This window comes from Poecilia formosa, unplaced genomic scaffold (assembly GCF_000485575.1).
Source record: "Poecilia formosa unplaced genomic scaffold, Poecilia_formosa-5.1.2 Scaffold442, whole genome shotgun sequence".
NCBI lineage: Eukaryota > Metazoa > Chordata > Actinopteri > Cyprinodontiformes > Poeciliidae > Poecilia > Poecilia formosa.
The window spans coordinates 55426-82988 of NW_006800381.1; the positions used below are offsets into that span (position 1 = coordinate 55426).

Consider the following 27563-nt stretch of genomic DNA (forward strand, 5'->3'; position numbering starts at 1 on the left):
ACTACAAAAAAGTTAGCATGATCACTAGAATAAGATTTTACACCTGAAAATAGCCTAGAAGCCAGGACTGGTTGATATTTACTTTGTTACATTTGTTTGAGTAAATTTTAGGGAAAATACACTTTAAGCATTAGTTTTACAACAACTTATTTTTTTACTTGAGTAATAGTATTAAGAAGTATCACCTTTTACTTGAGTTTTTTTTTTTTTTAACGTTATATTCAACCTGATGAGGTCTTTCTGCCATTACTTATTTCCATCTCTGTCAACAAGATAAATATTGAGTGGAGGTACTCTGAATTAAAAGGGTTTTTTCTGCCTCATTTGTTACTTTGTAATCATGTTATTTTTGTATTTTTTTACCTTAGTTTTTAAAATACTGTGCCATGATTTATACATTGAATTATATCTTTCTGATGACATAACTTACTCAGTGTTTATGTAGCCATCTGACAAAATACTTCCTCACTCCTGAGAATTTTTTTGGATGGCTTTGTCTTACTTTCACCTGAGAACAAATATATTACAGCAGTGCTATTCTTAGTTGAGTACAAGTTTTGGGTTCATGATACGTTTGGTGTTTACCTTGAATCAAAGATACAAGCATCCAAATCCCTCTTGTTTTTCCTGATGTAGGCAAAGATGATGTCAGCTTCAACACCGAGACATAGAGAACATAGAGAAGGATGGCAAACAGCACACTTCCTAGAGTCAACAAGATGAACTATGAAATAATAGTTATCTACTTTCCACGTTATCTACTTTCCACGTACAACCAGTTGAATAAGTGAAACGTGGGTAAAGACATTCATACATTTGTAGCCATCAGGAACTGATTTACAGCTTTCTGTGAATAGAGTAGTTTTGTAGTTGTAGTTCTGTAGTTTTGAGATGTGATGACTTCAAAGCATTAAATTACAAGGTACCATTTCTTTTAAGTCGTATTTGATAAACCATTTTTATAACAACTGAAACGTAGTTACATCATTGTGCTATAAAATGGCACTATGTGCCTGGAAAACACATAATACTGCCCCTTTAAGTTTTTTTTAGGACCAATATTAATATGTTCTTTAAGGAGGAAGCAGGTATGCAAAATTCAAGCAGCTTTCAGAAAAGAAAGCCATATTGTGTTTTTTAAATCCAAAAGTATGGCATGCATTTGTGTTCATTCCCCATTTGAGACTTTTGAGACCCACCTTTCTTTAGAGTTGTGTTTTTACCAACATTTCACATCTAAATGGTGCAAATTTTTCAAAAATAGCTCAAGTTCAGTCGTACTGGTTGGCCACACAGCATGATGCAGCAACCAAAGGCATGCTTGCTAGTTGGCAATGGTGGTTTTGAGCTAACTATCAACTTGCATGACTGGCAAATAGTTACATTTTGCTCTCAGTTGACTAGCACTCCTTCCATATGTTTGCCACGTCTCCAAACAGAAATTAATGTATCTTAACCTAAACACACTCAATCTTCTATAAATGCCAAAGTTGGTGAAACAAAAACTATGAACTGGTGCTTTTCAATGCATTTGTAAGATATGCATGTTTTTTTCCCTTCAGTTTTCTTGCAATATCTGCATTAAATTTCTACAGAGAATGACACAAACTATCAAATATGACTGTAGATATTTGTTGGAAGTCTTTTACTCATTTTGCATAGTCTTCCATCATAGAAAAAAATATTTTTGCTACATTTTTTATTTTAAAATAAAGATAAATGTTGGTTCTTATAATTTGTTTTTACAAATTTCTGGTGTCTAAAATTGTCTTAAGTGTGATATTTGTAGCTCTAGTTTTATATGGCTGGCCTGAGAGAGAAACTGACTCAAATACAGTTGTGCATGTATAATATGAAGTAGAACTGCTTTCATACATGAAAGAGAATTTTTTTATAATTTCTTTAAAATGAAATATTGTCCAAAAGAGTTTCAAAAATCCTCTTTGCTGCACAGTAAAGATTAAGCTAAAACAAGTCCAGAACTCAAGTGAATGCAAGATATTATGCAAAACTATTTTATTTACAAAACAAATGGCACAGCATATCAGCACAGTAAACATACATGCACACTCCAGACATGGACGGGGAATTTCTTCCCATGTGATCCAAAGTGAATCCAGTCAAAAGGCGCGCGTCAGCCAAGACTCACAACCAAGATTCTCACTGAGGGAGCAAATATTGCTCAAGAGGAACGAAGGTTCGTTACTTTAAGGCCATATTTCAGAGGTCAGGATGAGGTGGAGTCCAGCAGCATGTCATCGTAAATTAATGGCATCGACATTAGTTTAACGCAAATGAATACAAGCTAGTCAGCTGCACTTTAAATAGAGCCATAGACCCAAAATGGTACATAAGATTTAAAGAGAAAATATAAAACCCTGATGTTGCCATTTAAACTGATTAACATTGGAAGCAGATATCTTTAAACTACACATGTATTTCTTCACATACATCTACGCAGACCGACTTTTCTTTTTTTAACTGTAGTGATATTTTTTTTCTTTGTTATAAACAGCCAGATCTCACTAGATTAATTTGCAGTCATGTAAAGATAACCTCTGCAGGAACAGTTAAGCACTTTACATAGAAGCATGTTATCCTTTAAATAAAAAATTCAAAGCTAAACCAGACTATTAGTTTTTTTTGTGTGTGCTCAAAAGTCAGTAAGTACTTGGTTAAGATCGTCAACGTGTTTAGTTATCCTTTTGGACTTTTGACAGCTGTCAACTGTTCATTTGGCTAATTTATGCAAATAGTTCTAAGACAATACATACATAGGCAAAACAAAAGAAAAAAAGAGAGAAAAAGGACTAAAAACAGCAGGTAGATATAACGTGGGTGATGGAATGGTAGCAAATGAGTAAAATGTATCAAACAGCCAGTTTGCTGGCCACGATGGAGGTCTTTCTCTGAGGAAGGTCCTGAGGGGTTGGAATGTGATCCCCGGTGATCTCGGTCTTCTCCGTCGGAGCCGACGGCAGCTGCTTGTTCTTCATCTTGGCCTTGGCCATGTTGTAGTCCCCAGAGTCAAAATACTTTGGCTGAACAAAAAAGAAAAAGTAAAAAGGCTGAAACCCATTTCTTAGGATTATGACAAACCCCTTCGATCTCCCACTCTCCGTTTCTTGGCACTTATTGCAGGTTTTGGTACGAGTTACCCATTGAGAAAATGGGATGTATACAAGTGTGGAAAAAAATTAAGAAACCACTTAAAATGGTCAGTTTCTCTGATTTTACTTTTTATAGGTATATGTTTGAGAACTACTGAAAATATGTATCTGGAATTCCAAGCACAAATGTAGTATTTATTTGCAGAAAATGAGAAAAGTTCAGGAATCAATATTTAGTGGAATAACCAAGAGGTTTTCAGTGCGGTTCAGAGCATTTTTTCCAGAGCTGTGCATATATGCTGCGTTCCAGTTACCTGGGAAATGGGAAATCTGAGCTGGGTTGAACGTCAAACCCTAAGTAACAATGTTCTAGTTAAGAAATCAGAATTCAACATGACAACGCTCATAAACATAATTTGTAATAGCTCTTAAAACATCATGTTATACTTTACTTTCCAAAAGCAAACATCATTTTTAATTTGTTCAGTTTAAAACTGCCTATGCAAGACATAACATTGATTTTAGACACACTCTTACATGTGTATCCTGCAAAATAAACACGTTTCCTCCACTGTTGATGCGAGGAGCGGCCATATTGAAACACAAAGCCTGCCTCAGCCACAGTTACTCCCCGTTCTCCAGTGGGAAATCTAACTTTGGCGAGCATTCCAGTTGATTTTTTTTTCACTATTAAGTAGAAAATGTCCAGTTCTGTGCACAACTGGTACGCAGCAGTATTCAAAAAGCAAAGTTATCTGTTCTCCTCGATACTTGCCACAGAAACATACATGCACACATTCTTTAGAAACATTTCAACACGCAAAACCTTAAGCTGTATATAGCTGTTCTAAAATAGCTGATTGTAAGTGTACAAATAAACGTTAAATATTAATGATTTTCCTTCCAAAAAGTACATTAGTATTTCAAATTTTAATACACTTACGACATACATAATGACACAGCAAATTACTACTCTTTGCATAATACAGCCACACAAAGTTGCGTTTTTTGATTGTAGAAAACAAGGATAAATTGAGTAGAATCAACTTACTTGACGGTTCCTTTTAAACCGATAGGTGAATTATGTGCCAAAGTGTATGTATAAAACTGTTGACTATAAAAGTCATGTTCCTTAGCTCTGCTGCTACCACATTTGGATGTTATTTATATTAGAAATGTAGAGTTGAAGGCCAAGAATGAGGGGGGGAAACGGGATTCATACGAACAGATTTATATTTCATATTTAAAAAAACAACAACTAATGTTTGCGTAAGTAACGTACCCCTTTCTGGAGTCTTTTCCTGAGGAAGTCTGACCCCCCGGGCTTGGCTCCCAGGTTAGGATACCTGGCCTTCAGCTTGGCCTCTTCTGCTTTTTCTGGGCTGATGACTTTGTCCTCCATTTCCTGTTAGAGTCAGGGCAGTGTGTGTTGATACAAAACAGTCCCAATAAATTACAACTGGTTACAAAACAATTTTTTTAAAGCAGCAATAATACATTTTATCAAGCACAATCTGGACTGCAACAGTAAAGCAGCACCATGAGGTAAACGTACAACGGTTGTTTCCCAAAAGCTACATGCTAAAATAGCATACCTTTAAGGTAAACGCAGATTTTATTTTAAAGATGGATGTTTGGTAAAAGTTTCCAAAACAACCTAATAATGTTTGACAAATAATTCTTAGAGCTGAAGCAACGATTGAGAAATTAGCTAGCTGCTAACTAGCTTGACGTTTACCGCCTGCAACGTTTTCTTATTTAAACTGTTCATTAGCTGCGCTAATCGCACTTAAACAGATTCATTGTTAAGGTTTACCTGCTGTTCCTCCAAAGTCCTCACTCCTTCACCTTGTTCGGACATTTCCGGAAAGTAAAAGCCTCGATCTGTTCTCCAAACTGTGGCTCTTTTCCTTCCGAGCAGTCCAATGTTCTAGCAGATGAAAAGAAGCGGAGGCAGCGCCAAGAGGACGACAGCAACAGGCCGAGCAAATCGATGCCAGAGAGCCAGGGTCCGCTCCTTTTATCTCCGGCGACGCAAAGACTGCCAGAAAACTGTCTGCTCGACGGAGGAGTCGTCACGGTGAGACGGTGTTTGTTAGAGAAATCAACGATAATAAACAATACACGCGCTAAAAATGTCAGTCATAGTTTATGTACTGCATAGTGTGCAGCAAAGTCACAAACTTCTGTTCAAGAGTACAAACTTCAGTCTTCAAACTCCGCCCACTTAGCGACCGGATAACGTGAGCGGTATGTATAAATAGGGCAGATCCAGCGGAAGCAGCATTCACCGCAATGTGGGTCAATTTATGGCTGCATTACGTTTTATCAAGCTATGTTACTTTTATTTTCTATTTAATATCTATTCTTTATTTTTTTAACTTCAATAATTATAACGATACAATTTCATAGTATGAATTACAAAATCACAAGTAAAATATTATTTTATTCAGACGTCTTGTTCATGTTTGGCCAAACAACTTAATAACTTCCCCACAATAAAGCCCTGTTATTCAATATTTTGTTTTTATTCTGTGGAACACGTTGTTCCCGTTTTTCTATGATCTGATTATGTTGAACTGTTTTCCTGCACAGAGAAATAAACAGCAGATAATCTTACTTTCCTCTAAAATGTTCTTCATAAAAACACAAAGGTCGAGTGATTTGGCAGCAAAATCCATTAACTTAAACTGAAATTATCTAGCTTCTAAAGCTTTCAAAATGATCACAGTAAAAAGGATTGGATATATTCACCAAACTGTTAATTTATAATTGATAACCTTTTAACATTGACATAAGATATTTTTAAACACAGAAGAAATTGACAGGCAGCTATGGATCCATTTTATTAAAAAACCCCCAAAAAACTCATGTCCATTGTAACTGTGTCTGCTGTTATTTCTGGAAATATGAACTTCAAATAAAATGAAGGAGCCAATTTTAAGCAAAGAAACAAAACAATGACTGGGTTTTAAGTTAATCATCTTCATCCCCCATTTCCACATCTTCTTGTAACCTCTGCACCATTTTGTCTTCCAGCTTTTTGGCTTTGCCTGTAAAAACAGTGAGAATGTAAGAACACAGATAAATTTCCCTTAATGCATGAATATGAAGCCCTCTTTCTCCTAACAATGCTGCACATTTTTCATCATTTATGTCACAATTAAAAAAATATTCAAAAATTAAAACATCACCTTAATGAAAATGACAGGAACTAAACCTTTACCTGCATGAGGAGCTTTGATGAGGTGAATATTTTTCTTGACTTCGCTGATGGCCTCTTCTTTCTCCAGCTGTTTGCCCTTCTTTAATCTGCAGCAACGAAGCAAAAAATATATTTAAGTGAACATTTATAAGCACAAAAAACAGCAGCGATAACGTGAAAAAGAAATCAACCTCTCACCTGTTCATGATAAATCTTGCCTGTCGTTTTACTTTTATTTCCTCCACCTTCTTCATTGCTTCAACTAAGAAAGTAATAAAATATTAAAATATAACTGTTCCACTCTCATAACAAAAAAAGTTTTTTGTTTATTTTTGTTTTCTTAAAAAGCAAAAGCATTACCTGACTTGTCCCAAAGTTGCCGGTTATATTTCACTGGAATATTTCTGCGTTTCTCAAACTCCAAAGAATTGTCCTTAAAGATGAAAAACAAAATATTTTGGGGTAAGAAATAGGACTACAAGATATTTTTTTGTTGCATAAATAAATGATCAAAACTCAATTGAGCATTTTACCACAGTCAACTCTTTTCCAGCAGCCTTTCTGAAAGCTTTGGTCCATCTTGTCTTTCTTGGGTTACGCTTCTTCTTGAAGTTCTTGTGGCATTTTGATTTGCAGAATCTGAACATCTGATTTTTAAATAAGACAGAGAGACGACAATTAAACTGAAGGCCTGTATGTAATTGGGATGTTTCATCGTGTAAAGACAAATTAATCTCATCTACTGTGGTCCCAACAAAGATATTTTAAAAACGTACATGTTTTTCGCATTTTTCAGCAAAAAAATTTGTTTTTCAGTCAAATTATAAAGGGTATATGTCACAAAGTGATATTATTACAAACTGAGATAGCAATGCAGATTACAATTAACCCACATTGTAATTTCCACTCCACTCAACTTCTTTCACATCTTCATTGTTATTATTTGTCAATTGTGGGCATGTAGGACTGAAACTTGATCAAAAAAGCCAAATATATTGAAAGTATAGTTTTATTGCATGGCAGCTGAAATATATACTGAAACAAATATTTACATACAACTCAAATGCTAAGGCAAACCAAATATTGTGATTATGGATGTATTCATGTGATGACTGCATCTCACTATACTGCATTTTTAGTCTGAATAAAATGTGGAAAATGTATTTTAAAAATTTATTATTTTATGTTTTACATTAAAATGTGTCATTTAAATGATCCACTGTGCTTTGCATTCCTTGCTTTACTGTTTTTTTAAGATTGGCGTTATTAAGGTGCATATGTGCTATGGGTTAGGGTAATAATTATATATAATTTTAAGATTATAGTTTTAATTTAACACAAAAATATGCCAAAAGGTGTTAGTATAAATATTACCAACATATCCATAATAATAATATTATAAAATACCACAAAGTGTTATTAATCTGTGTAACATTTTGACAAAGTACACACCAATTTTACAGTAAACATCAATAGATTGTACAAAAATAAAGCATCGAGTTGTTACTTTTACATTTCAGCTCCTAGTCCTTGTGTTTTTGCTCCCAACACTAGAGGGCGCACTTACACTGTCACGATAAAAATGAGGCCCAAAGTTCAGTCCGACAGTGTCGTATTCTGTTAAGTATTAATCACTTACAAACTAGACACCGCTTTTAGAATTAATTTCACATTCATCTGGTCGTTGTCTTAAGTACAGCTGATCAAATTTATATACAACGTTTTCCGTTTTCGCTGATTTGGTTTCCACGTGAGCGACTCAGGCACGTTATCATCCAGCTAACTGCCCCACCAACTCTAAACATTTACGTTTCCTAAATTAACTTTACTTTTCGGACAGATAAACTGAACCCTACCTTACAGTCGTTCCGTACAAACATGACTCCATGTCCGGGATACACTGGTCCCGAACAGAAATAACACTTTTCGATGCGCATTTCGGCACCGAGATTAGCTGCGTGTAGCAGCTAAACAAAACAAGACCGAACCGTCGCTTCCTTTTTCCTCTTGTTCCAGAATGACAGCAGCCACTGCCTCTGTTAAAACTCTGCTGCCCCCTGCTGGTTGGACCTTTGGAAGCGTCAACTTCTGACTTTTTGGAGTTTAAAAGTAATTTTTTGCTGCTTTGAAAAAGGTTGATTTAATTGCAGTAATCATAGTTAAAAGTTGAAATTAAATTGTTTTTCAAATAATTTTTTTAGGGGATATTGAGAATAAAAATATTTAACTGGAGATCTTATTTTCAAGATACAGTAATAGTTTTAATGGAGTTTGAGAATACAAAACACAGTATTGGAAATATATTTTAAATTCTGAAATCATCAAAATTGTTTACATTTTATTTGGCCCCAAAAAACCTTTGAATAAATACAATTTCAAGTGTATTAATGTAATTTTTTAAAAATATATATTTATTGTGTTTATTGACTGGTTTCTTTGTCTTGATGATGATGTTCTTTGTTTTAATCAACTATATTAAATAAACAAATCATGTAGAAAATAAATAAATAAATAAATAAAATGAAATAGTTCAGTTCCACTCTGCTGAATTATTATCGAAAAATTACACCTACTTTATAGACAAAGGGTAAAATTGGAGATCTTAATAGTGGTAAAAACTGAACTCTTTATTGCTATTGCTAGCATTAAATATTTCTTAAGATCTGCAACCTATGCAAATTTCCCCATCAATATGATCATACTTAATAGCTAAAAAACAATAAATTGTTGTGCAAATGTCATCTGGCATTTTAGTCATTTTCAAGACCACAATGTCAGTAAAATTTTCTACAAGATAAGAGGTTTATATTAAATGCTCTTCTCTCTGTAGGAGCAGCTAACAGTTTTTCAAATTATCTCAGAACTTCTTCATGAGATCATAAATCAAATCTAGTTATATTCCTCAAATTTACTTTCACGCTGAAAAGAAGAAAACACAAATTACATAATTTTCCAAGAACAATTTTATTATCTAATCTTTATCAGTCTGAGTATCAAAAAAGCTAGTTGCAACAGTTCAACACCATAAAATAATATATTTTGTTGCTCACTTTGGTTTAGGAGAAGCTTTCTGTTACTCAAAAAAAAAAAAAAAAACATCAGAAAAATTAAATAACAGTTAAATCTACATTCTATGTCTAAATTCAAAACCTGTTGGGCTTCATCATTAGCTTTCAGTTTTAGCAATTTTACAGCAGCCATCACACTGCCTTAACTAAAACCAAAAGAGGACATTTTTGGAAAAGTGTCACATTAAATGTTTTTGGTTCACAACAATGTGCTAAAGAAATACAATCTAAATCAGAATTTTCCCAAAGGAACCTAAGAATCATTCAGGTTAAAATTCAAGGTGGTTAAAAAGACACCAAAACACTTTCTGGCGTCATAAGAATAGAAAAATAACTGTGTGAAAACAAAATGCCTTTCTAGAATCCAAACTCAGCGGAAATCATATCATCTTTGAATAGAACTCCTTTGTACAAATGTAAATGAAAACCAAAGAAATTCACTAAATTAACAGACTGTAAGATCCTTTGGTTAGGATTATTTGTATTAAAAAGATATAAAAATCTGATTATGTTGCTCTTCACACAGAGGGTTTCCTTTATGATAGTCAGAATCTTTTTACTGTCACACCTGGACAGGAAATATAAAGGACAGAAGCAAAGTCTTCATCCTTACAACAGAGGTAATGAATGCTGATGAACGATTCTCCCAGTTTAGAATAACTAAATCCACTCATCAGTGGCAGGACACACTGGATCTTTGGTCTTGTGTGTGTACTTTTCACCAGGTCATGCCGAGGATCAACTGTATAAAACAAGCTGCACCCATCTGAGGAAGCAGAACAACTCTTTGGATAATAGCATCGGCATCACCTCTGCACTTAGCAATTGGTCTAGAAGGCAAACGGAGCACAAGGCTTGTGCTAAAGCTTTCACCAGAATAAAGCACTATTAACAGTCACGCAGAGGAACCACCACCATCGAAGGGAACATCTCTGGTGAGAACAATATTTTGGCAAACACATCCCAAAAGGACATCAGCTATATTTTTGGTTGCCTTATAGTTTCTAATGAAGCTCTTTGGGTGCAGTTTTTTCCTTTTCTTCTTCTGTCTTTGGATCTAACCATCTATAGCATGTGAAGCCCTTTCTATATTAAGGCCATGTTAAAGCTTTGAGTTCAGTGCACCGAAAATGCCAAACAATACCGTTTGATAAAGCTACAAATAGTTTGACAAAAATGTAATGCACTTTACTTTTCATGTTTTCCACAAAGACAAATGACGTGAAACTAAATTACTTTCAACCGCGTAGGCAGAAACTGAAATAAAACAAAGTCGACATGGAAATTAAGCTTTTTTTCACTTTGTCCCCTGAGTGTGAGGTAATACTGCAGAACATGTGGTAAAAGGAGGTAGTAATGTATATTCTTAAGAGTAAACTGAGGTAGATTGTTAATCCAAAACGGCTCCATTCGATCCTCCATCGTAGCAGACGAGTAAATATTAGAGATGCACCAAGAAAGAAATCAAAAATCCAATCTTTTTCCAAAAAGTGAATCTTCACGATTGGTGCGTCTCTAATAAATCTAATAAAATGTATCACAGTAAATTCTGACATTCTTTTCAAACATTCATCATGGGTGAGCTTTGGTTAGGACAAACAACACCAAACACGCAAACAGGTAGAAAGTTGTGTTAAAAATAAAAAAAGGAGGAAAAGAAATGTTTTAACAATATTCATACAAAATCCTGAGGTACGTTCAAAGCGAATCCACATTTCTTCTGTTTCAGCAGCTGGTTCCTGATTTTCCCTTTCTATCATGAAATACTCAAGGGTCTCTCTTCTCAGGAAGCGAATGAGGTAGAAGTGGTGTAGCTTTGGCTGGTGGAGGGTGGAAACAGGCCTGGAGGAGTCAGGAACAGGCGGCTTGGGGACGAGCCTTAAACCAGGAAGCTTCAGGAGCCAAGCGACGGGACGACGTCCCCTCTGGCTCCAGTTTGACAGACTGCTTAAGATCCGACTCCAAACGTGTTGCTCTGGAACTTTGGTAGGCCGACGAGTTGCTCGGTTCGTCATTGCTTTCCTCGTTGGAGTAGTGTCCGGAGTCGCCGGTTTCCTGGCTGCCCTCGCTGCTTTGAGAGCTCTCCGGGTGGAGCGGTCCGTAGATCATCTCCCGAGACGAAGCGGGCAGAGGAGCCGAGCCGAGCCGGTCGTCGTACCTCAGGACAGTTTTGCCAGTTTCGTACAAACATGCTCTTGTCTCAGCCTAACGAGAAACAGTCAAACGTAAGAAATAATCAAAAGTAAGGCTGGGCATTTATTGTGAAAAGTTTCTTATCACGATTAAACTTTTAGATTTATTGTTGTCCTGTTAAATTCCAAATAATGGTGTTATAAACCCCCCAAAACTGTCCGTATTGATTGTTAGTTTTACAATTAGGGATGCACCAATTGTAATTTTCTGGCTGATCGCTGATTACTATTGCTAACTTAAAACGTTCAGACGACCTGATGAGCCGGTCTGTGGGTCAAACCTCTTTCACAGCAGAGCAAAAGAGGACAGTCGTTGAGTTTTAGACCTTTGCTGAGGTAGATAAGATCACAAGATAAGATCGGCTTCACATGCAAGGGTCAAAATTAAGGAAATCGGTGCCAATAAATCAACTGGCTGACAGTTACCTAAAACAGAACTAGAAAAAAGTTTGTCACTTTTTATCATTATCACAACAGTACCTCAGACTCGATGTCCATATCACCCACCTCTAATGGGAAAAACTCTTTGAGGAAAATGTTGGAATGACTTTTGCACTTACATCATTTGCAGGTGGATTTATCATCTCCTTCTTGTAAATCAGCCACTTCTTGCTTTGAATCTTGCTGCCAGCTGAACTGCAGTTATTTACAACAATATCAGATCCACCCTGAAAAAAAAAGCAAAAAAACTGTTGTTGTGCTTGACTAACAGGAGTGAAAAGTGTTTAGAGGTTAACTGTGTTCTGTTCTCTTTACCTTAGGATCTACGATTTGATTACTGATCACAGGTAGAAGGGCCTCAACATTCTCCAAGCGGCAATTACCAGGAAGTGGCATGCCAGGATGTGGACCTTCAGCGGCTCTCACAGCAATCACCTTGGGACTGGCTGATTTTCTAAACATCATGATAAAAACACACACATGAATTACGTCTTCCAACAGGAGGGTGGGTTTATTTTTAGCATTTTCAATAAATGAAATGAATTACCTTGGTCTGCCCTTGCTGATCAGGATTAAGGCACACATGGCGATGCAGGTTAAGGCGATGCTCACACCGACCATTATCCCCGTCACAGACCTCTGGTCGATGTGGTAGAGACCATCAGAAAACTCTGGAAGGTGACATACACGGTGTTTCAGGTGGAACATTAGATTGTGTTAAAGAAATAAATGTGCGCTGCCTCTGATCCTGACCTGTTGTGTCTGAAAAACCGTCAGAGTGCCTGGGATTCTTGCTGCGGTGAAGGTGTCCATGCTTCGGCGTCAGCTCCACGACACTGGAGAACGGACCGTCGCCGACTTTGTTGGAGGCACAAATCTTCACCAGGTAGACGTTCCCAGGCTCAAGCTTCTCTAATAAGGCCATCGTATGAGTTCCTGTAATCAAAACAGAGCGAGAAGTTCATAAATGAGCATCATAAGTGCTAATAAACTACATAAAAATGAAGCAAAACAACCTTTTAACCAAAAGGGTTTAATGTTTGTTGAACCATTTTTGGGTTTATTAGGCCCTGTGTTCTGGAACGACCCAGTTTACTGCTGCAATCCACCTGATTTCTGTTTAAAATGCCCCAGTAACTCAAAGAGCTCACGATGCCGTAAACTCTAACAAGCTTCCCAGCAGGGCCGAAACAGTTAATCAGAATAATTGATTATTGGAATAATCGTCAACCAATTTAGCAATGGGATAACCATTAACTGGAGTATAGAGTCTCAGAAAAAGGCCAATTGATGAAATAGCAACATACTCAAAGCAGCAATTAAGACAAACCTGCACAATAAATACATATATTTTTATATTAAGATTAAAAAACTATTCAAACAGCATAATGTCAGATTCATTGGGTTTATATTCTGTGAAAAAAAATCTCATATGAAGCACCATTTCTGTCTAATTATTATTCAGTTAATCTAAAAATAACCAACAGATCTGCCCTGCACTGCAGAATGGGCTTAGCTTTTCACATGTTGATGGTAAAAGTATTTTTTTAGCTGAAGATGCATCCTTTGCCACAAAGGATCAAGCATACACTAAAAAATGTTGTGCTATTACATTTTGGGTAATAACATGTTTATTTTCTCATTTAAAGGAATTTAATTATTTATTATTTATGTGTTTCTCATATTGTTTAAAATAAGCTTAAGTGGTTGAATAAAAATCAGCAGAATGTGGCAGGTATCTGATTAATCAAAATGATCTATTCAGTGTATAACCAGCTATAAGGCCTGCTCACCCTCTCTCTGTATTCTCTGCCAGTGTCCAGCCATCCACGCTTGCTGTGAAGCGTATAAAATGGTGTAGTGTGTAACCACCAAGTTTGGCTCAGTGGGCTCCGTCCAGGACACCAGAGCAGTGTCGTCCTCAATCAGAGTGACTCGGACTCCAGCGGGAGGGCGGCTAGGTGCTGCACAAAGAGCAAAGAAGATCCTTACAGCCCATCATTACTGAGAAATTTAATAACATCTCCTCACGACAGGATTGTAGCGAAACGATGCTGCATTTGTATGTTTAATTAATAACCTGCTGGCAGAGTCTGGTGGTAAACAACCGAGCTCCAGGAACTCGACATCTGATCCACATGGAGACGCACAACAAACTCATATCGAGTGTTTGGAATCAGATCCTGGACCATAACACTCTGCTTGGTACTGTGAAGACAAACAATCGGCAGGCGATCATCTCTAGCACATTATTAATTACATTTTTAAGGAAATATGACATGTATTTTCTTCTACGGCTGAAAGGATTCATCAGATTAATCGCAACAAAATGATTTAGTAATCAATTAATCGTTAATGAGAGTATGCAAACTTAAATAAAATGGGATTTGCTGAGAGAGCAACATATTCTGAGGAGTAATTAGACGAAAACTGTGCAAAAAATAAATACATTTTGCATTTAAGATAAAAAAAAAAAACCTTTTATCTGTATATACGTTCTACCCAAAATTCCTTAAGTGTCGTTTTAGCTTCAAATTCTGTTAACAAGATCTGGTATTAAGCACCTTTTGCTGCCCATTTATTAATCGGTTAAAGTAAAAATAATAAACAGATTGACGTATACTTTGCTACAAATAATTAAGTATACACACAAAAATGCTGTTATTCCAGTTTAAGTAATAAAATATACATACATTTTTAAAAAAGGAAGTTAATTATTTGTTTACTTGCGTCTTTTTGTGTATTCCTAATATTCAATAAAAAGGCTTAAATGAAAAATTTGCAGAATGTGCCAATTTCTTTATGCGACAAATCGATTAATCGATAAGATTAATTGATAACTGAAATAATCGTTTGTTGGAGCCCTAATTTTTTCTGCCAGGACAGTCTTACGTTTGTATGTAGCGGATAGCGGAGACATTGTGTGTGCCCACAGGCGTGCAGCGGACTGTGTAGCTAACAGCCTTGCCAGAGGAGAAAGCAGGCCGACTCCACCGGAGGGACATCATGGATGAATTGCTGGTCAAGACGGTGACTTGATGTGGAGGGGGAGGAGCTGCTGACGTCTGGTCTCTGGCCGCTGAGTGATTCAAACAGAAACCGCATTTAATTAAACAAAAAAGACTCAGAGAGAGTCGTTATCTAAACGGTTTTACTTACAAACACATCCTGGAGTGCTAATTGTTCGGTCTGTCTGATAACCATCTCCAACTTTGCTGATAGACAGAATTTTGACGTGGTATTTTCTCCTTGGATCTGAAATATAAACCAAAGAAATAGCTCAGCCTACCAGATAAAAGCCCTGCGTTGCCAAGACAACAACAATGAAGGCTTTGTGCAAAAAAGGGTGAAAGCCCATCGAATTACTAACAAGCAGCAGAGCAACATAAAGAAGACGGACACAAGAAAATTAAGCTGAAATAGCGAGAGACCACGCGATTTAGCAGGTCATTAAGTGGCCGTGTATGGACGATATGTGGCCTCCTTTGTTAGCCCAACCTCTCATTTGTCATGTGCTGCTCTTTGAGATGAGCATGAGAAAGATCAGAGAGCCAAAAGCTCCACCAATGACAGTCACATGCCTAGAAACGTGTAAAAAAAAAAAACAATCATAAAATGTCACAGGAAGAGCAATAGATGAAGACATGGGATCCACAACAGTAAAGGAAGTATACATAACAGGCTTGAAAAACGTGTTTCAACTTGAAAAACTACCAGACCTTAAATCAGGACGCTTTAAAGAGCGCTGGGTTTGTTTTATGCCTCTAATGTGAAAGGTCAGCCTGAAGGTATTGACCAATGACAGCAGAGTGTCCAGGCCTGTCTGAGGGGTGGGCGGTGGGCAGCGTTCAGCTGCCGGGATCCTGGGCCCAGGGGACTTCAGGGGGTTTTATTGGGGTCACCGAGCCAGGCCAACACGGAGCAGAAGGAATCTGGGCGTAAGGTTGTGGGATAGGAGGTGGGCCCCTTTTGTTCCTTTCTTTCCCATTCTCTCCCCCCTCTGCCACTGGCCTTGTATTACAGCATTAAACTTGATGCAACAGCACAGAATAACCATACAAGGAGATTTATTAAAAATGAAACAAAAAGGCTACTAGATGGGTGATTACTGACAAAAAATTATCTAATACTTTCTACAATTTAATGAAAATGTACTGGTGTGGTCAGAACTGAGAAGTGCCTATGAAGGGATTCTGCAGGTTTCACCAACTCAAATTTAAGAACTTTTTCAGACCTTTCTCCATAGAAACATCATCCAGCCAACAGGAAATAAATCTGCACAAACTCATGATAGATGCAAAAAAAAGTCATCTAACTAGATAGTTAGCAAAGGTTTATTAACGTAAACCATCTTGAGTCAGAATACAACGGAGATGTCTGAGTGTGAAAAGTCCACTGAAGAAAAACATATAGGAAAATTAGGAGACCACTGCAAAATCATCAGTTTCTCTGATTTTACTTTTTATAGCCATATGTTTGAGTAAAATTAAAAATTTTCTTTTATTCTACGAACTACTGACAACATGTCTCTGAAATGTAGTATTTATGAAGAAAATGAGAAATGATAAAATAAGGGAAAAGATGCAGTGCTTTCAGACCTCAAATAATGCAAAAAAGAGAAAAAAACAAGTTCATATTAATTTAAAAACAACAATAATGATGTTTTAACTCAGAAAGAGTTCAGAAATCAATATTTGGTGGAATGACCATGAGGTTTTCAGTGGGCTCTTCATTTTTCCAGAGCTGTATGGGATTAAGTAGTTCCTACCAACACTAAATTTAAGACCTGAGATTAATAAGCCCAACTCACTTTTTAAATAAATTTAAGACATTTCAAAGCCTTGATTTTTGCTTTTAAGACTTCTTACGAATGCACAGACTCCCTGATATATTCAGATTTAAGGAAAACAAACTGCAGTTTGTGTCTTATTTTTTTCTCTTAGTCTAGTTCTGGTTGACGTTGCATATGGAGAAGCTGCTGGTTATTTACATGAACAGCACAGATGACCAGTGGGGGCAGGGAGCTAAAGCCAAGTCTGCTGTCTCATGGCTAGAGGTCAGCGGCTCGGTCCAGCTCTGGTCCATCCCAGGGGTCTTTGTTCGCGTCCAGCTGAAGGGAGGTGGTGGCACCGGTCCTAAAAGAGCAGATCTGGCCCAAGACAGAACACAATGGCTGTGCATAATTAAGCAAACCTGGGGATGGGAATTGGTGGTGGGAGGGACATCTGGTTACTGACCTCTAACCCTGTGAGCCTGATTTCACACAACACTAAAGCAAAACTGGGGGAAGTCTACCGGTTAGACAAGAGAGGTGAGCCCATATTGATCAGGACAGAGGCCCAGAATGCAAATGCAGCATCCAACTGCCCACTGAATCAAAGTAGGTCATGAAAAAAAGATCCATCTAAGTGAGAACGCATCAGTCACTCTCCTTTTAATTGACATGGAGTCACAAAAAGAAGCTAAATCCATCCTGTGTCACTACTCACCAAGGCCACCGATGGTGTGGATGTAAGTCTGGGCCTGCAGCAGGATGCTCGGTTGCTCCGGCTGGCCTTCCTCGTGGTAACACAGCCGGAAACCCAGAACCGCCACTGGATCAGGGGAGGTGTGCCAACGGGCTCTAACGGAGGTGCAGTTAAGTGCCTCAAGCTGCAAAACGGGGGCTGCAGGCACTAAGAGGGGGCAGACAGAGGAAACATGAGATCAGCTGTAGATTTTAACAAAGCTCAAAGAAAAAAAGCTAAAAGAATCAAAGACAACAAGGCAGAGCTGGACGATGTGGCTTATAACTGAAATCAGATTTTTTTCATCTCCTGCTCTCTGTTGTAAGAAATAATTACAACTGGCAGAAAATATATTCAAAAAGTGAATTTTATTTCAATCATCCCTTCTGTGAGTTGGATGACAGAACATTAGGAGAATTTCTTTTTTTCAATTACCAGAATATAGTCATAGGATAAAGACACAATTTTAGCAGAACATCTTGAAATGACAAGAAAATGTTGCATTATAAGAAAAAAACTTCTAGAGTTATCAAAATAGACTCAGTTGTTTCAAAGTCCTGCTACTGATAACAATTTGATGCTGATGTCATCAAAGGACGGATTTCCTTATTTGTAAAACTGATATCAGTTTAATATAATTTCACAAGATGCTCAACATTTCTCATTTTAGTTTTTTTTTGTTATTTTACATGTTGTATTTATCATCAAATTACTACTTCATTCTCCTAATATCACAACTTTATTCTAATTATTGTTGTATTATTACGACTTTATTGTCATTTGGACTTGAAAGTCCAATTCAAAGTCACTCAAAGTCCAAATAAACAAAAGCTGTAAAACACGCTTGGCAAACAAGGTGGGGCTCTGGGTGCAGTGTTCACCAATCAACTAAGAAGGGAATTGATAAAAAAAAAAAAAAAATGTGAATAATATACAAGACTGTGAGTGAGCAAAATGATTGAAATCATTTCTGTGGTACTGAACTCTACCAAAATACAAAAACTAGCTAATATCAATATATATTTATATATATATATATAACAAGAACTGTTTTTGATAAAACAAAAACCTCCCCCATCCCAGCAGGACATTAAAATGGGTAATTCTTTCCCTCTCATAGAGGCCTAAGGCAGCTCTCTTTATGATCCGTGACAGAGGCCACTCTAACATCCCTGACAGCGCGGGGGCCAAAGGTTTCTGGGGAACCAACACAAAGAGTATGGGACAATGCTACGAGAGCAAACTAATCATATGCCAAACACCAGGCAGGACGTCTCGTGAAGCTCCTGGTTTTCCAAGACCAGAGAGGCAGAAACATCACAAAGGAAAAATAAAGCAAGCTTCGTATTCAAATTTGAATACTTTTTTGATTAGGAATATAAGCAAAGCTGCTATATAAAGCCATAAAAGGTGAACCAATTTAACATTTTAGTCTGTCTTTTGGCAGGATTACCTTTGCTGCTCGAGATCTTCGGTGTACGATGTGAGGTCCACGCTGAGGGCTCACACCAACCCACACGTGTGGCTGCAGCAATCCGGAGCAGGTAAATAGTGTCAGGCTGCAGGCCCTCCAGCAGGTATTCGGTGCCGTTCTGCGGTAGCTCCACATTTACGACGGTGTCGTCCACAGCCGTGCGATAGGAGAGTCTGTAGGCCAACACTCGCCCGCGGCTGATCTTGGCAGGCAGAGGCTGCCAGCTTACCTGGATGTCGGTTGAACTGTGGCTGGTCAGCGTGAGCTCTGGAGTACGCAGAGGTACTGCAGACACGACGGACATCAGTTTGTAAAGCTTCAGACTCAATCATCACAGGCGCGTCGCTCAACAGCTGCAGCGATTTGTTGCTAAAAATCTCAGAACGCGCTCACCGTCTTCCAGAGTGTGCTGACTGACTTGGTCGGACATGCGACTTGCTCCCATCGGCATGTAAGCCACGATGTAAAAGCTGTAGTTTCGAGCGGGTTCGAGGTCATCGATGATGTAGCTGGTCGTGTCGTTGCCAATGACAACCTGATACTCTTCGTTGTTCAGACCTGAAATACGATAAGTTGTACATTATGTGAGCAAACAGGTTGAAGTTATGGCTTGCAGCTTTTAAAAAAGACACAATTTCCAAGGCAGATCCTCAGAAATACTTCATAAACTGCAAAAACCTTCTAAACAATTTGCATGCTTGTCTTTATAGAGTTGCTGTGTAATAAATATAGAGCGGTATGTGAAATATCTAGGGCTGCAACTAATGATTATTGTAGTAATTGATTATTCCATCAATTATTCAGACAATTAATCAATTACCTGGATAAAAGTGGCTCATTCTGTATAAACCCTTTTTTTAAACAATATTCAAAATACATTAAAAGACGCAAATAAATAATTCAGTTCCCTATTTAAATAAGTAAATAAACATTTTATTGCCTAAAATGCAACAACGTAGCATTCCTTTTCCTATCATTTGTAGATTAATTGATAAATATTTGCATTAACTGATTAATAATTGGATAGCAAAAGGTGATTAATAGGAGATTTTGTGTTTTTTATAGAATGTGAACCAGGTGTAGCTAAAACTATTCCACTTGAGGCGTTCTATGTAAAACATATTTACAGACAAGGTTTCTTTCATCTCAAGTGCAAAATGTTTATATTTTTGTGCAGTTTTGGCTTAATTGCTCCACTAAATATGTTGTTCTTTCAGCAAATGGCCTGTTTTGAGTCTGCATTCTCTGGTTAACAATTAATTGATTACTAAATTCAATAACCAATTAATCACGATTAATGCAATCGATCGTTTCAGCCCTAGAAATATCTACCTACATTTGCAGTTAGCAAAAACGTATGAGATGTTTAGAGGCAACGCCGTCCATTTATGGGAGCTCAGAATGAGCTGCGGGAGCGGACAATACGTCGACTAAGCCTGTTGTTATTTAAGTGAAGTTGCCATTCTGAGTCCTCCTTGACCTTTGCCCTGTGCAGCCCGAACAGATGGTCCTCCACCGACACAACTAGTAACACACAGCGGTGGTCAATTTCACCACAGCTGAATGTGATCTCACACTTTCGCCCCCCACAGTCCAGGACTACGGTCTTTATCTCCGTCTCACCTTCGGCCTTCATGTAGTGGATGGAGTAGGCGATCACTTTGTCTGCATTGTACAGCGGTCTGTCCCAGGCCAGTAAGATGGCAGAGCTGGAAATGGTTTCAGCATGGATGTTCCTCGGTGCGCTGGGCCTGTCCTCAGACATGACGACAATGAGGCGAGCCAAGGACAGCACAGAACCCTGTTCGTTCTCTGCCATGCACTGATAGATGGCGTCATCTTCAGGGATAATCTGGGTGATCACCAGTTTACTGTGGATTAAAATAAAACACGAGAACAATCAAGAAAAAATAGTGTATTTATTTTTGTGTGGACCCCCCGACTGCAGTTCAGTCTGACGCTCCAGTGGGAACTTTTTATAATTTTTTAGCAGCAGAATTTTATTCATCACACATTTAATTCTTCTCTAATGGAAAGTGTTGGGCACAAAGAAAGCCATGTTTTCTTACAAATGTTATTTCATCGTAAGTAGCTATAAACATCCCTTACTTAAAAAAAAGAGACTTTTTTTGTTGTTGTTTTTTCGTTTCTGGGAATAGACCAAAAGATTCTGTCGATCAAATAAACCAAAAAGTTATGAAACTGTCCACCTTTTCTTATGACAAAAAAAGTTGTCATTGTCATTTTGTTTCATTAAAACATTGCACGTTTTCAAGTCAGATAAACAATATGGCCTAAGCATATTTTTAACTTTGGGATTGTGGCCCATGTTGCAAAAAGTTAGGACAACCCTGGATGAAAGCATCTGACCGTCTCACACCTGTTGTACATCTTTATTCTCCCATTTAGGTGAACCTCTTCCCCGTTCTTCAGCCAGCGGATGCGTGGCGGGGGAACGCCCTCTGCCTGGCACATGAAGCGGGCCGTGCCGGCTCGTGGACGAGTCTGACTCTCAGGTCTCTCAACGATGGTTGGCGGCACTGAAACAGATCAGAAAACTAATGAAAACTGTCTAATTCTTACCATCTATTCAATAAAACTCTGCTTGTGAGGCAGATTTTATGTGAATTCACTAGAAATAGGTTAACATGTTCCATTATATCATGGCTTATGCAGCATTGCAGTTGAGTAATAACAAGTTGGATTTACTTGAGTAGCTTTTTTGGAAAAAAAAAAAGAAAAAAAAAAAAGGTACTTCTAGGAGTATTTTCGTTACGCTGTACATTTTACTTTTACTTGAGCAATTATGATGCATCATTATTCTTACTGTAGTTACATTTCTGAAGACTCTACCTACTGTGAGTAACTTCACTGAATGAGGAACAAGCATGTTTTAACCAAAAATTCATCAGACACATACATACCAAGAGATTTTATTAAAGTTTTACATCCAAAGAAATTGATTTGGAAAAAAAAAAATCCTGTTTTTGTTGTGTTGTAATTATGTAAATTATTTTCTTTAAAATACCAAAATTATCACCTAATTTTATATTTTGGTCATCTAATTTTTAAATATTAAATGGTTGATGTCTTCATCACTTACTGAGTATTTTAGGAGCCTTTTCACCAAATACTTTTTCACTCTTTAGTCATTTCTTGGACGGCTGCTTTGTGCTTTTATGTTGAAGTGGTGCTACACTTACTTGTGTATAGTTTTTGGTACTCTACCCACATCTGAGTTCTACAAACAGACATAAACTGTGGACTGAGGAGCCATGTGCCTCATCAACCAAAGAGATAATGATACCTAGAACTGTGAGGTTGGCTGCAGCAGTCGTGTGGTTGCGTGTTCCAGGCGTGGTGGCTCTGCAGAGGTAGACTCCACTGTGCTTCGCGCTGACGTCAGTGATAACCAAATTCCCATTTCCCAGTACTTTGGCATTGTAAACATCGATGGGTTTACTGTCGGCTCGGCTCCAGGAGATAATGGGTGAGGGGTTGCCTGTGGCCACACACTCCAGAACCACAGTGTGGTGAAGGGACACTGTTACGTTTTGAGGTCCAGCGATGATTCGGGGCCTCTGGTGTGGTTTACGGCCTCCATCTTTATTAAAAAGTAGAAATGTTGACATTCTGGAAGTCCTCAATCTGGAAGTTCTGTTAATGCAATTACTGTACCTTTGTGCACCGTCAGTGTGGCTTCTCTACTTTTTAAACGGCTGCCGATGTTAGTAGCAACACATCGATACTTTCCAGCATCTTCCAGTCGAACGTTGTGAATCTGAAGAACTCCATTCAGCAAAACCGTAAGTCTGGAAAGACGAGAAAGTAATATGAGGGTCAAACAAGAGAAACTAGAGGAGCGTGTTGCAGTGAAAGGAAGATCAGTGTTATGCATGAACCTGTCTGTTTGTAGAGGCAGTGTGCTTTGGTTAAACTCCCAGGTGATGGTGGCAGGAGGACTGGAAGTGACGGCGCAGGAGAACCGTGCCACAGAACCTTCAGATGCCACCATGGACACGGGATGCGACTCAAACTCTGTGATGCCTGCGAAAACAACAAAGAGATGTTTCACCATCGAATAACAACAATAAAACAAATCTCACACTCGCTGTAATTTTCAAAATGTGCAATACTTTGTTTGTGCAAGCCATGGATGGCTTGAAGTTGATGGATGTTCTGATCTTATGAGAGAAATTGATCTCTTTAGGACACCACCTGCTTTTGTGGAGATGAGGAACAGTTTCCCCATTGTGACTAGCTGCCCAATCAATGGATCAATTGAAGAGTGACAGTGAATGATGCATCATTATAGATAAAAACGAATCAATCCACTTTGCTTAAAAAGCATTGCAAGAAGCTACATTAAGCAATATTGAATTTCTTACATGGATAGTTTTCCACCTTTCATCTTTTCAAACTTATTTACGGGCTGTGTAGATGGAAGGCAACGCTGCCTTTTCCTTTTGCAATCACATTTTGCATCTTTATAGAGAGAAAATGCTTTCTCTTTTTATTTTTATTTTCTTTACTGCCATGTTAATATTTTAGAATCTGAGACCTGTAGAGTCTGGATGGCATGAAGTTAATCAGGACAATCTGTAGTTTTTACTGAAATATATCTAGAATTTAAATGAAAAACAAAGAAAACTTAAAATCTAAAATGTATTTGTAAACTGAGTAAAAGTTAATTAGTTGTTTGCTGTAAATCTTACATGTCATGCAGCTCAAATGTTGCTCAAACATTAAAAAAAAAAGTTTTCACTAAAATATTAATCCTTAGTGGTGGTAAACATTACATCTTAATTGCAATCATATTTTGAAAAAAAAAATACAGCCTTTTTTGATGATCTGTTGGAACTAAAATTGGCAAAATGGTTCAAACAGTGAAAGTAACAAACCCAGTCAATCTTACATCAGTTTTTGGAGTTTGCAGTTGTCAGTATTATTTTTTTTCCAATAAAACAATCAATAATTTGATAATTGCCCATTCCTACGCTTGTTTCTGCATCAAATGAGATTTTAAAAATTGTGTATTTAATTTTATTTTTTAAAACAAGTCATAATAATCCAACCTTAAAACTTTTGAAAACGGTTTCAGGTGAACTACAGCTAGGACAGTTTGAAAGTCATATTTTGTTAATGCACGTCCAAAAAAGTCCCTCAGCAGTCACTAGAGAAAAGCAACCCCCAATCTACATTTTAGTGGATCAACTCAATACAATATGATCAATGACCTTCATTCATTAAGGTGATAAGTTCCTCCCCTCCCCCTTCACTCAAAGAGAGAAAGTCAATATCATGTTATAGAAGATCAATACTCTTGTTTTCTCACTGAAAATCCACATTTACACGCCAAGCTTTCAGATAGCAAAACTACAGAGCACGGATTTAATTTAGGATTTAATATTAGACAGAATAAATGTTAATCCTGCTCATGAGTGGAACTAAAACCTAAGATTTGAGCCTTGTATTGATTGATTGATTTGACAGTATTTCTTCCATATTTGTAAAAACAAAACAAAAAAATTCTTATTAACATACAAGAGCAGAAAACACGAGACATAAACAGCCTGGGATTCTTCCTAATCAAAACTTGAATGATTGGTAAACATTATAAAGTCCACCGTAAGTGGTAGAAAATTAAAAATGATAAGTAGCTGACCAAGTGGGACTGGGGATGCAGGTGATGGGTGGGTCCTAACTGCTAATTTGGTCACTTCTGTTGAAGAGAACAAATCAATGTCTAGGTTGAGCAGCACAAAGGCTTCCCTGAAAAGGTCAAAGTTCACCTCAACCCCCAATCCACTCAATTTTACCTCAAACTGGTGCCAGTTGGAAGACGGTTATGATTGGCCCAGAAATTGGTCCTGATGTGAGTGTTATTAATATTCTTTCATGTGGACATAACATTTTACAGCTTATGATAAGGTAAGTCGTACATGCAATGCATTCAGCTGCTGTTTTTGTGCATGTCCAATGATAGCATGGAAAACTACTCAGAGGACAACTCTACCTGGATGCAAAAACTGTTTAAAGAAGCCTAAACTTCTTATCTTACTGTGGAGAGTCAGGGCCCTTCGTTCCCATGACAAACTGGCCTTCCTTTAACAAAAGCACCGACCTTGACAGGGCAACAGAGGGCCTGATCCAGTGAAAAGGACTGAAGGGTGGGAGGGACAACAGAGGGGGGCTCCCCAGCCACAGCAGGCCTGTGACATCACAAAGCCTTTCCAGCGCTGACCCCCGACCCCTGGGACCTCTGGACAGAAGGGGAGCGCAGAGTAGTCCCATCCTCCACTCTCCCACTACAGCTGACCGACAACCTTTAACCCTTTCACTGAATGACAATGGCTCAAACTTGAATTTGGTATTATTTTTGGTCAATATACCAAAAACTGAAAAAGCTTTTTTGTTGCTATGTAAAAATTGTGAGAAATAATAAAAACTACATACACACACACACACACACACACGCACACACACACACACACACACACACCTTTTTTCTCTTCCCTGTAATATACCAACATGCATATCAATGTTCTTTAGCTTTTTCCCATAATTAATTAAAACAGTTTTTAGAATGTAGAGCATTGGGACATTTTTCTAAAATGTGGCAAATCAGTTCACTGATTCTAGTCTCCATGACAGCAGCCATGGGATATCCTCTCCCTTACACACTTGAAAAGTGTGCACGGTAGACCAGGCTCATTGAATAGGCGCAGCTGTCTTGTCTACTGATATGTGGACAAACAAACCCCCCGAAATCTAGTCTTTTCTTGTGGACCAGTCAGGGGCACTCCAAACAAAAGCTGAAAGGTAAATGTCCATTCACAAATTCCTCAGTGTTGCAGGCCATTCTGCTGTTACAAAGAACCATCATTTGCAACAATTCCACACAGACTTAAACTCTAAGATTGAAATAGTTGTGTACTTTTTATACATTACAATCAAACACAGGGTAAGTAGTGCTCTTCTTCAGAAAAAAACATTGAGAGGACACAAGCTATGGGCTGTCTATTTATAGAGCATTTATGAGCTTTTGGATGGACTCCCCTTCTATATTTAACAATCTCTTAAATGCTCCTTTATATGACCTAACACGATGGAAGCCTTGGTTTTAAAGGTTTTGCTACAAAATGTAAAAAAAAAAAGGGGGGGTACATCTGCTTCCCATCTTCAAGTTTATAATCCATGCACTTCAACCCTGATGCTTAAACATCAACAAAGATGAGTGCAAACAACCACAAAATGTTTTTTTTTTTTTACTTTCAATACTCACTTGCGATAGTCAGAAGTGATCTTTGGCTTAGGATAGCTCCATATTTGTTTTGGGAGAGGCACTGGTAGAATCCTTCATCTGAATCCTCCTTGGTATGCTTTATCTTTGGTATGGACAAGGAGCCGTTAGGCAGAAACTTTAAGTGTTCACTTTCTGCCAACTTAACTCCATTTTTGAGCCACTTGATGGTGACTGGAGGCTGTCCATGAGCCTGGCAGTCCAACACAGCAGAATCCTTTGGTAGTACTGTAACATCACTGGGCTCAGTGATGAAGGACAGCTCACTAAAGCATAAAACACCTAAAGGCAAGAGAATGCGAACATTAGCAAAAAAAAAAGTAGAATAAAGGCATCACAAACAAAGACCAGAGATTTTGATTCAATTAGTTCATGTTAAGGCATAATTACCTTGTAATAGCTTTAGAAAAGAATACCGTATAGAATTAATATTTGCATATTGTTTGTTTCACACATTTATTTAAATACAAATTGACACTAATACTACTAGTCTTCACCATAATAATACATTATCATAAATAAGCTAAAATTGAACTTTCCCAGAAAAATAAAACTTTAATTGTTAAATTTAAATAAAATCAAAGCTTTCACATTTCTTTTAGTCGGAACAATTTCCCATCTTTAGAGAAACATGACATACGGTTACGTCAATAAAGGAAGCAAACAAAACCAATTAAACTTCAAACAAGATCCGCACAGTTAGCTGTAAAACAGCGTTAATGATACAATAAAAAAACACAACTTACCCGATAAAGGGAGAAACAAAACAAATATAAGCCACCGCTGGCCGGACTTCATCTTGAACTTCGCCATTTATCCAAATATTTGGGTCATTTTCTCCCCTTGGAGAGCCGTCGGTCCCCCGCGTGCGGTCCGCTGCTCCGCTCTATCCCTTCTGCCAACAGCGGAGCACCAACGGCTCTGATGGGGGAGAACAGGAGGGTGGCCCCGCCCTCTCGCACATGCGCAGAAGATTCAAAACAGAGGGATTCCACATGGATCCGTCCATCTATCTAGAATCCGTTACAAGATTTAAACTGCTGGTTAAGACAAATTCCTTCCACCAAACATGAGCAAAAAAAGGAATGGAAAATTGTGTGTGCAACACTGATATGGAAACAGCTTAAAGGATGACACTTTTTTCCTTCAGTGAGCTTTTTGTTGGTCATTTTACAACAGACTTTTAATGTCATTGTACATTTGTTAGTAAAAACAGGCAAACATCACTTCAGATGATCTTTAAAAGATTACAAAAGATTATTG

At 37.8% G+C, this 27563-nt stretch overlaps 3 protein-coding genes across 3 annotated transcripts; all 3 read right to left on the minus strand.

Moving 5' to 3' along the window:
* Positions 1-1995: 1995 nt before the first annotated feature.
* Positions 1996-5279, minus strand: arpp19b (cAMP-regulated phosphoprotein 19b). The gene is made up of 3 exons (XM_007577452.2): positions 4927-5279; positions 4393-4515; positions 1996-3041 (listed from the first exon to the last, which is right to left on the minus strand). The coding sequence occupies exons 1-3, from the start codon at positions 4969-4971 to the stop codon at positions 2871-2873; spliced, it is 339 nt and encodes a 112-aa protein (XP_007577514.1). The 5' UTR covers positions 4972-5279; the 3' UTR covers positions 1996-2870.
* A 576-nt stretch (positions 5280-5855) lies between these two features.
* rsl24d1 (ribosomal L24 domain containing 1) lies at positions 5856-8317 on the minus strand. The gene is made up of 6 exons (XM_007577453.2): positions 8172-8317; positions 6849-6962; positions 6676-6748; positions 6514-6577; positions 6337-6422; positions 5856-6163 (listed from the first exon to the last, which is right to left on the minus strand). Exons 1-6 carry the CDS (start codon positions 8250-8252, stop codon positions 6087-6089), a joined length of 495 nt encoding a protein of 164 aa, XP_007577515.1. The 5' UTR covers positions 8253-8317; the 3' UTR covers positions 5856-6086.
* A 946-nt stretch (positions 8318-9263) lies between these two features.
* LOC103155689 (protogenin B-like) lies at positions 9264-27250 on the minus strand. The gene is made up of 19 exons (XM_007577455.2): positions 27047-27250; positions 26283-26582; positions 22900-23044; positions 22676-22809; positions 22305-22601; positions 21378-21537; positions 20621-20868; positions 19391-19555; positions 18977-19282; positions 17506-17691; positions 15176-15271; positions 14909-15095; positions 14097-14224; positions 13810-13980; positions 12770-12952; positions 12564-12687; positions 12332-12470; positions 12136-12243; positions 9264-11588 (listed from the first exon to the last, which is right to left on the minus strand). Exons 1-19 carry the CDS (start codon positions 27111-27113, stop codon positions 11235-11237), a joined length of 3498 nt encoding a protein of 1165 aa, XP_007577517.1. The 5' UTR covers positions 27114-27250; the 3' UTR covers positions 9264-11234.
* Between the last annotated feature and the right edge of the window lie 313 nt (positions 27251-27563).

Coding starts and splice junctions, on each gene's coding strand:
- arpp19b (XM_007577452.2), bottom strand. CDS start 4,971: ATGTCCGAACAAGGTGAAGGAGTGAGGACTTTGGAGGAACAGCAG. Junction 4,516..4,926: donor GGACTTTGGAGGAACAGCAG/GTAAACCTTAAC, acceptor TGACTCTAACAG/GAAATGGAGGACAAAGTCAT. Junction 3,042..4,392: donor GGAAAAGACTCCAGAAAGGG/GTACGTTACTTA, acceptor TTTTTTGTTCAG/CCAAAGTATTTTGACTCTGG.
- rsl24d1 (XM_007577453.2), bottom strand. CDS start 8,252: ATGCGCATCGAAAAGTGTTATTTCTGTTCGGGACCAGTGTATCCCGGA. Junction 6,963..8,171: donor TTGTACGGAACGACTGTAAG/GTAGGGTTCAGT, acceptor TTTAAAAATCAG/ATGTTCAGATTCTGCAAATC. Junction 6,164..6,336: donor CATCAAAGCTCCTCATGCAG/GTAAAGGTTTAG, acceptor CTGTTTTTACAG/GCAAAGCCAAAAAGCTGGAA.
- LOC103155689 (XM_007577455.2), bottom strand. CDS start 27,113: ATGGCGAAGTTCAAGATGAAGTCCGGCCAGCGGTGGCTTATATTTGTT. Junction 21,538..22,304: donor AGCCAACCTCACAGTTCTAG/GTATCATTATCT, acceptor GATCTGTTTCAG/TGCCGCCAACCATCGTTGAG. Junction 12,688..12,769: donor CGGTTTTTCAGACACAACAG/GTCAGGATCAGA, acceptor GTCACCTTCCAG/AGTTTTCTGATGGTCTCTAC.